The following is a 17249-nucleotide window of genomic DNA, read 5'->3' on the forward strand; positions in this document are numbered from 1 at the left end:
CTCCCGTGACATCCACCGGTGATTTGAGCTTCCTGAGCTTACCCACAAGTCATTTTGACTTTACCGACACTCTGGTACATTGACTTGAGGCTTCCGACAGCGGGGAATACTCTTTTCATACCTCGACAGCCCGCTTGAGCACTTTCGCTCATTTTTTTGAGCCTCTTCTGTGCATTCGCTGACTCTCCGATCGGCACATTGAGAGTCATGACGTGATCTCCCGTGGTAGCTGCTCCTATGGCCTTCATCGACACATCATTCGAGGGCATTCTTGCCTGGTTCTTGACTGACATACCTCTTTGCATCAGGATGTGCACACTCTTGTGCGGTAGCTACTTTGGGCTCATGGATTCTCTGCCCTTGCTATGCATAAAATGAATGAAATCTTTTATATTTTTTATATGTTTGAAGAGTCAATAAAGGTCCTCTGTCTGGGATTTGTCCTCCTAAAATGATGTATTTCCTTTATGGTGTGTGACTCCATGTTTCTAGTTAGTCCCTAGAGGCAAGAGGGGGATGTACTGTGGGAGCCATGTAGTTATTAGGCCTGGCATATGAGTTACAGGATGTTGGTGCATTGGTCTCCTGGACCTCTAAGTTGATCATGCATCCATGCATGATGAGCCTCTGAGCCATGCTAAATGAGCTTTCTATGTTATGCTCACTAGCCTCTGAGCCATGCTCACTTGCCTCTGAGATTGTGTGGGAGCCATGTCTAGTTCTAGACCGGCATGCACAGTTTTGATGACCGTCATTGTCATGTTCTATTCTCGGTTCCATTCCAGTAGTCTCTCACCTTGCCTTCATGGGGGGGTGTTGGAATATGAAGCCAAAGTGAGTCAAAAATGTGTGTTCTAGTGTGTTTTAGTGTAAGTTCTAGTCTAGTGTGTCCTATGGATGCCACGTGTCATATTGGGAGCTATCCCATATGCATAGGTGTTCATATGTGTGTGTGTGTGCTCTTATATAATAGCTGTACTTGTCTAGTGTCAAAAAAATCAAGTATCAAGCTACAAGTTCTTTGGTCTACATGTGAGTACTTTCATTTTTGTTCATTGCTCTAGTCATTTCATTTCCATTTCAGTATGTCTCCTTTTGAGTATCACTTTCTCTCTCCCTAGCCTATCCTCTCTCTCTCCCTCTCTCCACCATGTTCCTTCTAAACTCTAGATGCTAGAGGACACAACATCTTACCTTCATTCTTGATCTGCCCTTTACCTCTGCTGCTCACTTTACCATTTCCTTCTTCTCCTTGCAAACACTCTCATCATATTAAGAAGAAACACAACCGGCTTGTGTGCCTGTTCATAGATTTGTTTAGATCACTTCTGGTTTGTTGTTTCGGGCTCACCCTCGCTCACATCTGTCCCCTTCTTTGACCTCGTATCCATTGGTGCCTTCTCAACCAAAGTTGGACCCCTCTTTTGTGTATATATGAAACTAAGAGAGGGGATGCCCATGAATCAGTCACTCTTGGTGGGGAAAGGAAACAATCATATAAAAGGATCAAATGATCAGTCACTCAATGGCAGAAGATGGTCATTCTATGCCAATCATCGTCAACCTATCATCACCATCTAATATACATAGCCTGTCTCTCCATTTCATCCACGTTAATGCCTCATCATTCACTCCATCAACATCCACATTCTTTCCTGCCTCTTATGGTAATCTTCTTCAACACCATCATCATTGTCTACCTAGCATCTTCCTCCACTCCATCCACAATCGATCATGGTCCTCCCTGGCTCTTCCTTTCTAGTACCTCCCCAAATTCATCATCCCATGCAGATTTTCTGCTCGATAAGCTTGGAATTAGGGTTGTTCTCTTGTCTTGTTTGGTACACCTTCATGCTACCGTGACCTAAGCAATGCAGGTCTTTCAGAGTTTTAGATGGAGTTTGTTTCATGTTTCAGCTGAAAACAAAGGCACAGACTGAGGGATCCTTCATCAGCCTTTTACGAGGGATTTGCTAGTGCACATTAGTCTATGGTTGACCTTCTTCATGCCAGAGCTAGAAGGCAGAAGCTCGTTACTCTTTGGGCCATCTTCTTGGGCCTTTTGATTGACCCAAATCATTTCATTGGTGCCTTGGATGGATCATCCTGAAACCCTATGCTCACATAGTCTACCTGTCTCTGACCCAGGCCTCATGTCACAGGGATCACCACAGATTCCTTGATCACCTTGCCTGAGTTGACATCACTCCAAAAATGGGAACAACCACTATTGTCTCTTCATCAAAAGACTCCTGTGTCAAATTTTCTTGAGTAACAAGCTTTAGGATCTGATGTGCTCAATGTAGTGCGGTCATTGATGGTAAAATGATCAGAGGACAAGGAATCATGTTTAGATTTTGATTATTAAACTTATTTTTTTGCCTTGCATCTTGAGGATATCTCCCATCACATTATAGAAAGAAGCTTAAAATCTGCATCATACCTTTCCAAACAAGGTAGGATTCTCGTGAAAAATTGTTGAGGCTATCTCACTCACTGAAAACATCTGATACATGACAATCCACTCTGTTGTAAGAAACCATCCTAATTTCGTAATGATAACATGAATCAACTCTACATACAAAAAATCAAAATCTGGCCATAAAAATACCATACCAGAACTATGAATATCAAGGACAAGCTACAATAGCAAAGATTGTGATGTGTCCTTTTCAGTATCAAAGACTTATAACTTCGCCTTTTCCTTTAACAATTTAACAACTTTTTACAGTATACTAAAAGAATATGCAAATATAAGCAATTATGTGTGCTTGTTAATTTAAAAAAATTGTAACTTAACCCAAATTAGAATTGTGCAATGGTCTGCCGTCTCTCCCAATTCCATCACCTGGTTTACTACCTATTTTTAGAATGCAAAACTCATGAGGAAGTAGCAATCATAAATGTCAGGTTTACCACTTAGCTACTTCCAAGGCTGCTTTTCCTAGGAGCACTTTCTTCTTCAAGGAGTGGAGAAGCTGTCCCTTCTCCTTGGGGTCACTATAGGTTTAGGTGGCACTTCCAGCCTCAGCCCTGAATCTTTACTAGGTTTTTTAAATGAGTAGAGCTTTGGCCCTCTTGTGTTTTCCCATGCTACGCATGGTGTACTCTTGCCTTGAGCATTTTGCTCTTGGGCATTTTTTCATACTTAATAGAAATATTTTTTATGTACGGGAAAAGAAAAAGGCATCCATAGGGGTATCCGCTTCAGGCCTTGTAAATCTATCCCGATCCGTCTATTCGATATCTCCATCCGTGGAAGATAGATTCCCACATTCCGCACCCAACCCGTAAGCGCAACGACCCACTTGCAAGGGTGGCACTCCTACATCGAGTGGTTTCGAATTGTACCCTTACAGATGCAGTTAATTTTCTTCTCAACATTGCAAATTAGCACCCAATCAACACAAGTTTTTGAATTGAGAAGCTATGCATCAAGAGGTTCTAGTTATAAGAGATGTTGTGCCCATTGTCATAGCAGATCCCAACTATGGAAATGATCAAACAATTTGTGGATAACATTGATGTGCCCCTTCATACAATGAAAACTTTTATTTAGAATATCAAACACAATTAAAGCAGACAACCAGTAAGAATAAGGCTTAAAGCCACTAGAACTAGACAATGTTCACTTGTTGCTCTACCAATTTCGCCTTTAGTCTTATCAAATAACGTTGAGAATTCAAAGAAGATTACACTTGTGGTTTACTATTAGACTGCACTTTTTGATAGCAACATTGCTTAGAGGGAGGGGGGGGGGCGGGGGGATCCTCACAACTCAGGATGTTTAAGAGCTGTGATCCATATTCCTCCTTGAGGTCAATGATAAACCATTCTCACATGTATCTAGTCCCTCTCTTAGTCCTCACATGGACATCTTAAGCATCATCTTTCAAATCTGGCACGATCGAAATCCATCTTGCAATGTATATTGTCAACCTAAAGCCACTTGCATAAAATAACCCGAAGGACCATGGAGCTACGTGTAGGGAAATATGGCAAGGAGGAACATGAGTGCATATGGGACATTCGTTGAAGGAGCATAGTAATTCTATAGAGGAAATGAGGTTAACAGGGTTATGTCCACATTTGGCATAAAATGGCTAGTGTTATGGAGTCAAGTTAACCTAGGGTCATGTAACCTAACTTTGGGGCAATTAGGATATGACATGTGTTTCATTTGGTATTAGATCCTACTGTCTTCTTGCTTTTGGTTGTGAGTTGTTTGATTCGATATTGTGCTTCAAGTTGCAGTCTAGAAATTGATGCAAGGTTTTGTTAGGACAAAATGGCATGAATGGATCTTGCATGGCCTTTTTATTAGTATGTTATATTGTGTTGTTAACTGTTTATGGAGCTGAATTAAGGGGAGAGCATAAGGTGTTGGAAACTGTGAAAGTATCCAATAGCATAGCCAATGTCCGGTCTTGTGCTCCACAAATAAATAAGAGTTCCGAACAATTGCCTATACAATGCACCATCAAACTTTTCAGCCTGTTCATGTTTACAAAATTTTTGAGTACCTTCTCCAAAAGGTTTAGCTACTGGCTTGCGCTTCTTCATCTTTAAATTGTGCAAAATACTCCTAGGAACTTTTGTTTGGGAGACAGATATTCTGCCAAAACCGCATACCCAAACAATACTGCAGAAGGCGCAAATGTCATACAAATGTGGTGGACAGCATGCCTTTCACTTCTGATCATCCCTAGTAAGTCTGATATCATCAAGATTTGGCTTAGGTGAGCATTGTCAGACCCTTTAAAGAACAGAATTTGATGTATCTTCTGATACAATGCAGGGGGCTCAGACTCTTGCTGCTGTCCATCTGTGCAAGGAGGTCTATCCTCTTTCCTCTCCTGATGTTGTCTTGGACGAGGTTGGAGGTAGTAGGAGGCACGACTTGCATTACAAGGGCAGGCTCTCACCAAGAGCCTCATCTATCTACACCTAAGACATTGCCTTGGGAGGCCTAGACTCCACTCTAACTCATCATTGTCTAGAGTCACTAGAAGAACCTCCTTGGACAAGGACTCTAGGAACTCCACAATCTTCTTGAGCCAACAAAACACCATCATCCAAAGGGACCAAGGCTGCCACGGGTGGGGACTCTAGCACGGTTTTGAAGCAAGCCCATTCCTTAGGAAGCCCCAAGAAGCGTAATGTCGCTAGAAACCTGGACACATGAAGTGTCATCAACCATACAACAATGGTACCAAGATACGAGGAAGACCAAATGCACGCCAAGGAAGATGGGGCTCTACTCCACAATGGCCTAGGGTAGTGATGAGGAAACTTAACTAGAGGACGAAGACTTCTCTCCCATAGATGGTAACCTCCAACATTGTTGGGATATGTGTGATCAAGGACTTGCTAGGAGCAGGTGTGCATCCACTAGTCATATGGTTGTGTGTGTGTGTGTAGAAGAGGCACACTTGTGCCATAGACCATGACACAGGTGATGATGTAATGCAAAGGCCCCCACATGGGGTGGTGCCTATGATTGTGGAGTTCCTATGATTTAGGAGCTACCTCCTTTGATGTAAGAGAGGTGCCATTGATTTAGGCCACCCTCTCTCCATTTCTATAAAAGAGGGACTTCCCTCTCACAATGAATAGAACACCCATTGCTATATCTCATGTGTTCTCACTCACCTCCATGATGAAGCTCTCCTCTCTCCCCAAGTTCCAACATTTGGTATCAGAGCCTCCTTGAGTCCCTAGCCCATTGTAGCTTCAATATGCCACCTCATCATCTTCTTCTCCATCCTCCATCTTCTTCTTCATTTCTATCCTATTTCTCTCCAGATTTTGCTTAGCTCCGTTCTCCTCCACTAAGCAACCATTCCCAGAGCCCTCTGAGCTGAGGTTTCCTCTACTTAGGGTGCACCTTTGACACCAAGCAATCAGGGACAGATGCCCTCTACAGCCCGTGCCGACACGATCTCTACTCGACGAACTTTCAAGCAATTATGCCTACTGACGCAATATTTTGCCAATTCCTCTTAGCCACGGGTGGGTGACACTATGACCTTGCTGCTCATGAAATTTGACCTCAAATGCTTGCTGAAATAAGGAGAAACAAACAAAAAACCAGTCGGAATAGACGCATCTTTGCACGGTAACACAACGCGCAACAATTTTGAGGTTCTCTGCCTGGATTAGTACTCCAAAAAGAATGTTATGGTTTTGCTTTAGTCCATATAGTCTTTGTAAATCACCTCTGGTCACCATATGATGTAGGCCATGTGATGTGTGTTTGCTCCCATGGTACCTCTTGCAGACATGAGAAACTAGGTCCACACAAAGGCTTATGATTAATCCTTGTACATGCAAGAGAGAGAACCATTTGAAGGGGTCTATCCCATTTTTGTAAATCTTGACCCTTGGGCACCTTTGCTAGCATGAGATCCTAGACATAGATTTATTCTTGACCACCATGAGATGGCCATGTGTGACCACCATGAGATGTTATGAGAAACTATGAGACTAGATGTATCCTTGACATTGCAAGAGGCAAACCCTTGAGGGTATGTTGGAATATGTGTGATCAAGGGCTTGCTAGGAGCATGTGTGCATCCACTAGCAGTCATATGGTTGTGTGTGTGTGTAGAAGAGGCATGCTTAGTGCCATAGACCATGACACAGGTAATGATGTAATGCAAAGGCCCCCACATGGGGTGGTGCCTATGATTGTGGAGTTCCTATGATTTAGGAGCTACCTCCTTTGATGTAGGAGAGGTGCCATTGATTTAGGCCATCCTCTCTCCATTTCTATATAAGAGGGGCTTCCCTCTCACAATGAATAGAACACCCATTGCTATATCTCATGTGTTCTCACTCACCTCCATGATGAAGCTCTCCTCTCTCCCCAAGTTCCAACAGACATGTGGTCACTCTCTAGTGCCAAGCTCGCGTGAATCTAGTCTCAAATCTGACTCCAAGTGGGCGTGCCACAATGCGTCCCACCATTGCTTTGCCCTGAAGGGGTTACATGACTATTTGCACCTGCTACTTGTCCTCCAAGGGCAGGGAGATCCGAATGGCTGGGGGGTCGAGGGAGCTAGTGGCTAAACAAAAGAGTCACCAACAAGATCATGCTTCCCAATTTCGAAACAAAAAGCTGCTTCTATTAGTAAAGCAAGGAAAGGGGTTAAAGGAGATGCCATGTGAGCCCCTCTGGCTGGATCAAAGAATCACCAATGTCCCAAAAAAAACTGCTCCGAATGGTTGGGCGGGGTCTAGGGAGCTGCCATGAGATTCCCTCTAGCCAAACCAAAGAGTCACCAATAAGATCATGCACCCCAATGTTGAAATAGAAGGCTTCTCCGACTAGCAAAGGAGGGAAAAGAGGGACAGCAGAAAAATTGAGGCCCATGTGTGCTCCTATTGAATAGGTGTGAGGCACTTTTTGCATCACCAATTAACCTTGTGGAGATGTATCTCTAAGGGAAGACATTTTTGTGGTGGTGTAATCTCATCAGGAACTACTACACAAACTCATCTCTACTTTGGTGGTGGCTGAAATGAGGCTACTTGAGAGACGCTGGCACAATCTCATCAAGCTCCACATCAGTCGGTGGCTCCTTCCTTGTGATAGGGGCCCCTTGAAGATCCATCGGTGAGACCTTTAATGCACGTTTTCTTTACAAGCCCCTGCTAGAGTGGGAGCTTCCAAGGGAGCCAAACCCCTGACAATAAGCTTCCCCAACATGGCTCTATTTTGCATCTCTATGTCAATGATACCCAGTCTCCCTCTGCCTAGGGGAGCTTCTAGGTGACCTTGACCCAAGATTTTCGTGAGCCGTCCGAGCCTACCCAAAGAAGTTATGCACCAAGCGTCCCAGCTACCCCATGTACCTCCTTTGAAAGAACTAGCACGAGGCAATGAACCAAGCCGTTGCCAAAATTTATCATCGGTTGAGACCACTCACCATGAGAGTTAACCAATGAGATGCTTCATCGTCACCACCCATCGGTACCGTGCTTGCTCCTGTGTTGGTAAGTTCCTTGTTTGCCTTAACCCAAAGGCCAACATTTCCCTTGGATTCCTTCAACTGTTGCTCAAACGCGGAGGCACGAGGGTTGAATCCTCGAGGTCGTTCGCCACCAGAGCTCTCCTCGCCAAAGTGAGCCTGACCAATTGCCAATAGAGGAGCTTGCACCAAGCACTCTTCTAGCCTCTGCTGCTTTGAAATATCCAATCCCACCTAGCAGCCAATGTATCTCACCGTCTACTCCTAGGGAATCCAATAGAAGCTAAGGTCAGTGCCTCACAACTACAAATCGACTTATTCTAATTGATTTTGGTTCTTGAAGCCAAACAATACAGCTCCAAAGAGAGCCAAACCCTCTCTAGGCTCTCAAGTGAGCCCTCTACAAACAATGTTGTATCATCTACAAACTCGTTAAGTCCAATAGCTCCTCCTCCTACTAGATCGAGAGGCGCATACCAACCAGCCCAACCACCTAAGAGTAGAAGAAGTATCCTAGCACCTTTGCCACAAAAAGAAACAAGGACACAACCTTGTCACACTAAGTGGGAGAAAGAGAAATCCTCCCTTGTGTGCCCTATGAGAACCTAGCTAGAAAGAGACTAGGTCTTTTCTCGACCCAAGCCCCACACCTCCCAAAAAGTGAAGCTATTGTCTTAGGGCCTTGGCTAAGATCTTGTAGCATGTGTCCAAAAGGGTGATGGGGCACCACTGGCACAATGTCAGCTTGGTCCCCCCTTTGGGGATCAAGCATATCCGACCTCAGGCTAGCAATTGGTGGAGCAGCCAGGGCTGAAATTGCATCTTGAATCTTGATGCTACCTCCTTGGTCATGGTCCAAACTCTTCAATGCCACATGACTAGTTATACAGCCATACAGTGCTACTTCAGTCTGTTTCAGGGTGACATCTTGATATTGGAAGAGATATTATTTTCTTCCTCATCAAGTCTAGGGCCATTTTTTGTTACACTTCTAGTAAATGCATGTGTCTTGTGAATCCTTGATTCCTTTTTGTGTATGCATGTATCCATGGTGAATTTGTCAGAGCGTTGACGCTCAGTTGAATGCTAGTGATGTATTTCTCTGTGAGATGAAATGCAACATGACAATGAGTCTCTTTCTACTTGCTCCTGCAGATTCTCCTCCTCCATCTCTTCCTTTTCTCTACGTTGCCTCACCTCAATCTGCACCACTCCGTAGTGAAGCTTGAAAAACAGAAGAGTATTTTATGTATAAACCAGGATACAATAGGATCCATGCTCATGCGTGGATAAATAAGGTGCATCTCAATGCATATGGCACTATGTCCAGACGACTTGTGGGTTGCCCAACAATAAAAGAAACTTGCGGGTTTGCAAATAAGCATGGTTTTAAAGTTTTTAAATATATGAAGGATGTTATAAATATAGTCCAAGTTCTTATCAATTTTTTGTGAGTATTTTTGGCAGGAACTATTTTGAGGTTGCCAAAGCTTGAGATTCTAGAGAAACTAAGGGTAGCGTAGGTGTATCACCTCCTTTGAGTAAAACTAAAAAATTATGCTAAAAAGTATGGTTGCCGGAGTGACAAGTGGAGTATCACGCGTCATCCCCTGTAATCACCTTGCACATGATGTATTTATATGGGTTTGGAACTGCGGATTTAAAATGACTACTGGCTTGAAAAGCCAACCTATGTGACAAGTTCATCAACAGCCGGTCCAAAAGCATCTTATCATAAATGAGCTTACCAATGAGCAATTACTTAAGCAAAAAGCAGGCCCAATTGTTAATTATGAGCGGCTTCTATGTCAGTCCAATCAACATGTGCAGGGCGGTGATTGCCGGCGCTCACAATCCCACGTGGTGTTTGAAACGCGTGCAACACGCCGTGTTCTCCAAGATCAACCTCCAACGTTTGGTCTGTGCCATTGTGGGTCGTCGTCGCCATCATGCCATCCGGTGTTGCTTGGCAAACTGTCCCTTTTGCATGCGTCCCTCAAACGTCAAATTGGATTAGCATCTTTTAATGAGGTTTATTGTTTAATAAGGGGTCACTCAATTTTATTAGCTCTTTTGAATTTCCACATGTTATATAAACAAGAACGCACATGATCCACAACGCCCCCTTCATTATTTTGAATTTTCTAACTTTTGTGGAGTACTTCATAGTTGATGTGGGGGAAAGGGAGAGCAAGCACGAGAGAGAGAGAGAGAGAGAGAGAGAGAGAGAGAGAGAGCGCACTCACGCACCAGCAAAATGAGAATAGAAAGGAGAGAATGGAGGCATGGGCATGGGAAGAGTGTCCAAAATATATTAGCAGGATACTTTTTTTCAAAAGTGTTGGTAAAGCGCTCCTGCCAGTGCTAAACATAAGTTGTGTGTTTCAAATCGCATTTAAAGACATCATCATACAAAAATTATCTTTTAATAGGTTTGGTTTCTCTTTTGCATTGAAAATCCCTTGCTTTACCACTATACTAGGAGGCGATGGCGAGCACACTTATGCACGCTCCTTATGCGCACTTAGTGATTGTTATTATGACATACAATCTTTTGATAAAGTTTCATGCACCCCAACAATCATGGTGACGTACACCACCTTGTTATTTTTGACATACTCATGATTTTTTGATCAAGCAATCTATTAATCATGGTGATGTTAACCACCTTGTTTATCTCTCCCCATGGAGTTGGGCATTTGAGGCCTAAATCATTATACAAAGGATAGCTAAAGTAAAAAAGAAATGTCATGGTTAGCACCTCATGGTTTTGATACATTATTGGTAAGTTGCATGCAAGGACACGTCATGTGTTATTTTCTCCTCTTTGTCATTTTTCTCAGATGATCATCTTACTATCTCGGCATGCAACCCATTCTCCTTTCTGTCCCGCTACCACATAACTCGAGCCATTCCTTCCCTTGTGTGCACTTGCTTCAGAGTATGAGGTCATCATGTAGGCATGTCTTAGTCCCTTTCAGTGTTATCCTAATTCCTATGAAGGTGGATTTGTTCACTCTGTAGTTTTGAATTTTATCACCATAGGTATTGTTAGTGCGCTAACTTTATCCACTCTCCAGATTGGCTTAAGCATCTCATGAGAGAAAAAGAATCAAGGTTATAAAATAGAGAAATAGAGATTTAGCTTAGATTCTTAAGAAATGAAATTTCACACTAATTGAATCTTAGCCTATCATCCTCAGTGGAGGATGAAAGGTTAATATCGGTTTTAAAATTTTTCATCCTGCATAGAGCATGAAAGGTTAAGAGGCTCAGATCAGTCTTAAAATTAATCAGTCTCTTATTCTCCACAAGCCTATCATGATCATAGTCTCTTATTCTCCACAAGGCACAAGCATGATAGGCTCAGATCGGTTTTTTAAAAAATCTTAGCCTATCATGGTTGATATATATATATATATATAGAGAGAGAGAGAGAGAGAGTGATACTTTGTTGAATTATGTAAGAGAATGATTTTAGAAACATGAACATTTTGTTGGCAATATGGTGGAAGTATTAGTGGTGTTGTTGTTGCGGGTGGTCCAATATTCAACAATGTGCAGGCATTTTATTTTCTCTTTATTTGAAGTATGTAAATTGGGTATTTATGTGTACTCATGTTAATTGACGTTTGTTCTAATGCTAACATTGAGATTTTGTTTCTGATAGTTGGAACATTCAAAGTTGGCGATGTGGTGGGAAGCATTGTCAAGTGGTAAATAGAAGACTTGAAGGTTTATGATATAGGTAGCACTATAGAGGAGGACAAAGTGGATATATAAAATATAAGTATATAACTAAGTAGATCAAATGGAGATGATGTATGGGAGAGATGAGAGTTCTGCTATAAGCAAGGGATAAGACACAAGCACTTAAACTAGAGGTGGTGTTTGTAGTATAATCTTATGAGGTTGTAAGCTTCAAAGAGTTGGGCGAAAATGATATTGGAGTGATAGTCAGAGATCTTATACCTCACTCAGAGAACTCGATCAATAACATGGTTAAAATTTCTATTCAAACTCTAGAGACATAGCCTATTGATCATATCATATTTGAGGATGGATCAGTGCCAAAAACCTTGTTCTATGAAGCATGCATGGAGAAATTGTTAGGAAATCCCAAAGCACAAGATGAGAGAACTAGTACTTGGTTGAATGTTGAATCACTTCGCATTTAAAAAAATATCATATGGTCAGTGGGATGACATTGAATGCACCTGAAAGAAGAAGTGCACGTACAAATATGTTCAATAAGGGGCTTATGTCATTGAGGGGAAGAAGGGGGGAAATCAGAATGGCTATTTTGGATGTTTTTCACATGGAAAAGGAAATTTTGGATGTTTTTCCCTTGGTACATGACATAAGGATCCATGGGAAAATGAGACAAGCTATAAAGGAAATGTCACATCAATGGTTTTCAAGAGTATGGAAAATAGCACCTTGAGGTCTAGAGCATGGAGTGATATTTCCCATGGTCCCACCCTATTTCCCCTCTATTTCCCACGGTGTATTTGCATAGCATAATAGAAATAGCTATGTCTCACGTATTTCCCTTCCATGACATAAGGCCCTAAGTATTATATATTGATGCAAATTGAAGTGTTGCCAAATTGCAAATCGTAGTTTGGTTTTGCAAATGAGATTGGAGTTGTGGAACATGAACTTTAGAGAATCAAATGACCTATATCTTCAATAACTTCATTAATGTTATATGGATTGATTCAAAGGGTGTTGTGTCCACAAGTTAAGCTTTCATGGGAGGCAAAACATGTTGTAGGGCATGGTATGAATTGATATCCAATTCAGCTAACGTGCAATACCAAAGGGGGAAAAATCGACGGTTGAAAATTTTGCTACTCCCACAAATTTCAAATTTTCACACCTCCCGCCCATCAAATCTTGGAAGATTAAGTACCTACAACCTACCCCTGTCCTACAAATGCCCTGCAACCCCGCACACACTCGACGTGACCTTGCACAGACTTTGGTTTGGCATTGTCTTCTTTCGGGTAAGTTGTCTTCTATTCTTTGCTTGCCTCACCAACTAGCTTCTTTGGGTCTATTCTGATCGTGGCCATGGCATAAATGGCAACATGCAACTTGCCATGGCTTGCAAGAGAAGTAGATAGAGGCTGTGAGACATGAAGCTGAAAAGCTTGGTCAAGGCACAAGGAACAGATTGTAGGTCGAGGAAAGAGCTGGCACGATATCAAAACGGCAACAAAAGACACTTTTGTAACATCTCCAAAGGAAGAAACAATGAGAAGAAAGAAGAATCCTTGCAGAGCAACAGCATCGGGAAGCAGTTTTGTAGATGCACACAATTGATCATTGCCATCGGAGTAAAGAACACGAGCTATTGTGTCACGATTGGTGGGAGCATTCGAGGCAACAACATCAGGCCATTCGGGTGATTGCCAGCAGTCTTGAGTCTTCACAAGCTTTAGCCTGCACCCTAAAGTTCGTAGAGTAACAACCCTACCAACACCTTGGGAGATGCACACCCAAGAGGCAATCCTCTTTAACCTAAGAAATGGCCTACATAAAGTGAAAAGGGTGCACAACTTAGATCAAATATCATGAAAATATGAGAGTTTCTCCAAATAGAAAGGACATCTATAAAAAGTGGATGGGACGCAAGGTGTTTGAGGAGCACATCATATACATGCTAGATACAACATAGGTCAGTGGTGCCTAAACCAGGCCGGTGGTTGTTTGTGACTAAGCTTTGGGATAGTTTACTTGTTTCATTTCTTAAAGCAGGCTTAGAGTAAATGTAATTGTCTTAAAGCAGCCCGGTGGTTGAAACATCATGCAACTAGAGGTGGTTGTTTATGATTGAGCTTTGGGATAGTTTACTTGTTTTATTTCTTAAACCAGGCTTGGACTAAATATGATTGTCTTAAACCAACTCGATTGGAACATCATCTAACTATAGGCTAGTTTAGCTCAATCACTAGTTATGTGGTTGTCCTAAATGTTAACCCTATGGCAACAAGGGCCATAAGTGCAATCTAGGACAACAACTATAAGAGCATTTTGTGTGTTGAGTAGTAGCAAAGCTCTGCTTGTGATATCTTGAGCATGAAAGATGGTATGATGAATTGTGAAGGATGAGGATAGCCAAACTCCTCTCTAGAAAAGATCCAATCATACTTGCAAAATCAAGATCTAGAGAGAGAAATACTAAATGAGAGAAAGACTAAAAGCCTACACTTTCTGAGGTCCCTCCACTTTGTGCAGAGACCCAAAAGGTCCCTCCACTTTGTGTAGAGACCCAAAGGTCCCCCCACTTTTTGTAGAGACTCAAAGGTCCCCCCACTTTGTGTAGAGACCTAAAAGGTCCCCCCCAAAAGTGGAGGGACTTCTGTCCAAAAGGTCTCCTACAAAAGAGGTCCCACCACGGAGGTACCTATGGATTGTGTAGAGAGCAACATGTATAAATATCTCTCAATGGAATGAAGCTCCCACTCTTTGGGGTTCAATTTAGTGTTCAAGCTCACTATTTTGTTCATGTGATTGATCTCCATTGTGTCCATGCTCTCTTACACTGCCATGTTCTAGCATCCCCTTACCCTTACACTCTCTACCCTTGTACTCCCTCCTCCTTCCTCCTTCCTCCTTCCTCCTCCTTCCTCCCTCCTCCTCCTCCTCTTCCTCCTCCCTCCTCCTCCTCCTCCCTCCCTCCTCCTCCACTCTCCTCCCTCTTCCTCCTCCTTCCTTGTCCCTCCTCCTTAACCCTGAACCCTCGAATCAGTGAAGGAGACTAGCTCTCCACTTCTCAACCTTGGACTCCTCCTAAACCTTGCAACCCCCTCTGAACCTTGGAACTCCTAGTTAGCTCTCTCAACCATGTCCCCCTTTCGAACCCTGAAATCCCCTTCTAAAACCTTAAACTCCTATGGACGTGAGAGCCTCCATAAAATGTTATGATCAAGCTCTCTTTCTCATCCACGTGCACATGAGATGTGCTTTCCACGCTTTAGCCTACACCTCTCACCGAAACACGATCCGAGGACCTATGCTACAATTGTGAAAACCTATGCTACAATGAGTAATGACACGATTGTAGGTGACCAACACCCTCGATGAGCCACTCGGGCGTCGGCCTTAGGGTGTCATGTGCCTCGGGCATTGGGTGCCCTTTGGGCATCGCGCACCTCCGTCGGGTGCGCCTCAGGCACAGTGCGCTTGGGTGCTATGCCACACTAGGCGCCTCGCCATGTGTGTGACTGTCACTAGCTAATGCACTGCACATATGGGTCGGGTGCCACGTCGGCAGGCCTTGGGCGTCTCACCACTGCCACAACCAACGCCACCCAGCTCCCAAAAAATGAAAATTAAAAAAATCACTAACCTAACTCTTCCCCTAGCTTTATTTCCCACTAAACCTAGTTAGATAAGTTAGGTTACTTTTAGGGTAGGCTATTATAGTTAGTTTAACTAACTACATCCAGTTAGACCCATGGTTAGGTTAGAGGATCCAAATTTCAATTCAGTTGACTAAACTAACTAGTTAGGTTCATATCTAGGTAACAATTACACTAATTGGACTAGTTTAGTCAAATCAACTGGGTTGGTTAGTTAGTCTCCCTTAGTTAGACTGTAATTCCATTCACACGCAATTAGGACTCAAGAAACCCCCCCCCCCCAAAAAAAAAAGGCCTAAAATTGACTCAAATTTAAAGGTTCATAACTTGCTTATTACTAATCCAAATCGGACCTAGATTAAGCCACGGTTTCACATACAAAAACACCATGTTATAGGGAAATTTTTCAGACCATTCCACACCATTTAGGCATCCATAACACTCATCAATTTGTGCCCCCATGTGGGCCCTTTTTTGCACAATTTTGCTCATAAGATTCCATCGTGACCTCCGATTGACAATGCATCTACATTGGCACATTTTCCCACTGACGTGTGACAATCCTAGGCACATGTTTAACACGATAGTCCCTACTACACTAACGCATCTCTAACCCCCCTAACATTTTTACTTCTTCTTTAGGGGCTTGTATCTTGGTTGTTGGAAGACCAAATCGCACCCAGTATGATGCCAAGATTCACACACACAAAGTCCAATCTCAAACGATAATTTTCAAGTCTTTTTACCATTGTTTTTAGTCTTGGTAGTAGCCATTACGTAGGCACTAATTTTGACTCATTGATTGCATATTTTTTGCCATTATCGAGCTATGAAATCAATTGCGGATTTCAAAGTCAAAAGCACTCACTTGAAAGATATAGTTAAGCATTGTGTACGCACCTCAGATCTGGATGAAGACTAGCACCTACATACTTTTGTGAGCTTTCTTCAGCCCTTGACGCTCTCCAAGAATTCAATCTCTCACCATCAACAAGCAGCATGGCTGACCTAAGGGTTGAAGAAAAAATAGATAACGATGATCTGCAGCATGTAGATTACTTTGGTCAACAATGCAACCGAAAAACAACAATAACAATGGCAGAAGACACTTTGGCAAATTGGAAATGCCAAAGTACAATGGACGAGGGGATCCCACCAGGTTTCTTCAACTCTTCAACACAGCATGTTGTGCTAGAGGCAATTAGTCAAAATGAAACCAAAGCCACTTGGTTCTCGATGGCCCTAACCGATGAGGCTTCAGAATGGTACCTCAACCTTCTTGCAGAGGAAAGAGCCACATGGGCACTGCTATCTGAGCAATTCAGAAGAAGATTCCAAACAAAAAGACTGCAAGATGACCCCGCATTATGACTAGGCAATATAGCAATGCACAAGAAAGAAAATCTTAGAACATACTTAGGAAGAATGAAAAGATTAATAGCAAAGTGTGATCCACGTCCGGACGACAAGTACCTCATAGCACGGTTTATCTTTGGCCTTAAAAAATCCATTCACAAGGATATGAAAAAAGTCAATAGCCATGCACATTTCTCATGAAGCTGCAATTGACATTGAGGATGGCATGACCAATTCTAACAACGATAGTGATGGCTATAAATCAAGTCATATCAAGAAATCTTCGAAGAAGGGAAGCACTTCCAACAAAAATTGCACCACTGAGGACAGAGTGGAAGCCATGGCCCTAAGCGTAAAATTTGAAATAATGCAGGCCATCAAGCAAAAGATGTGTGTCTCTCAGCCACCACAATACCCACGGAGAGAAAATGTTTGGTGCCCACACTGTATGGCCAACCATATAGCCAATGGATGCCCAATCCTAAGAAATAGACTAAACCCATCCCCCATGGTTATGGCGTCCCATTTGCAATGTTGCAGGGCATGATGT

General features: G+C 42.7%; 1 protein-coding gene across 1 annotated transcript in view; it reads right to left on the reverse strand.

The window, feature by feature from the left end:
• LOC147903549 (uncharacterized) overlaps positions 1–9969 on the reverse strand; it is a 59906-nt gene extending 49937 nt beyond the window's left edge. The window contains exons 1-2 of the mRNA XM_087372040.1: positions 9826–9969; positions 2444–2506 (exon numbers count right to left, since the gene is read on the reverse strand). Of these exons, the coding sequence (XP_087228166.1) occupies positions 2444–2506; positions 9826–9924 (162 nt within the window). The 5' untranslated portion in view covers positions 9925–9969. The remainder of the gene's footprint in view (positions 1–2443; positions 2507–9825) is intronic.
• Positions 9970–17249: the final 7280 nt, after the last annotated feature.

The sequence above is a fragment of the Dipteris shenzhenensis genome, chromosome 3, assembly GCF_047967505.1.
Source record: "Dipteris shenzhenensis isolate YYH24624 ecotype China chromosome 3, Dip_SZ_1.0, whole genome shotgun sequence".
Taxonomy (NCBI): Eukaryota; Viridiplantae; Streptophyta; class Polypodiopsida; order Gleicheniales; family Dipteridaceae; genus Dipteris; species Dipteris shenzhenensis.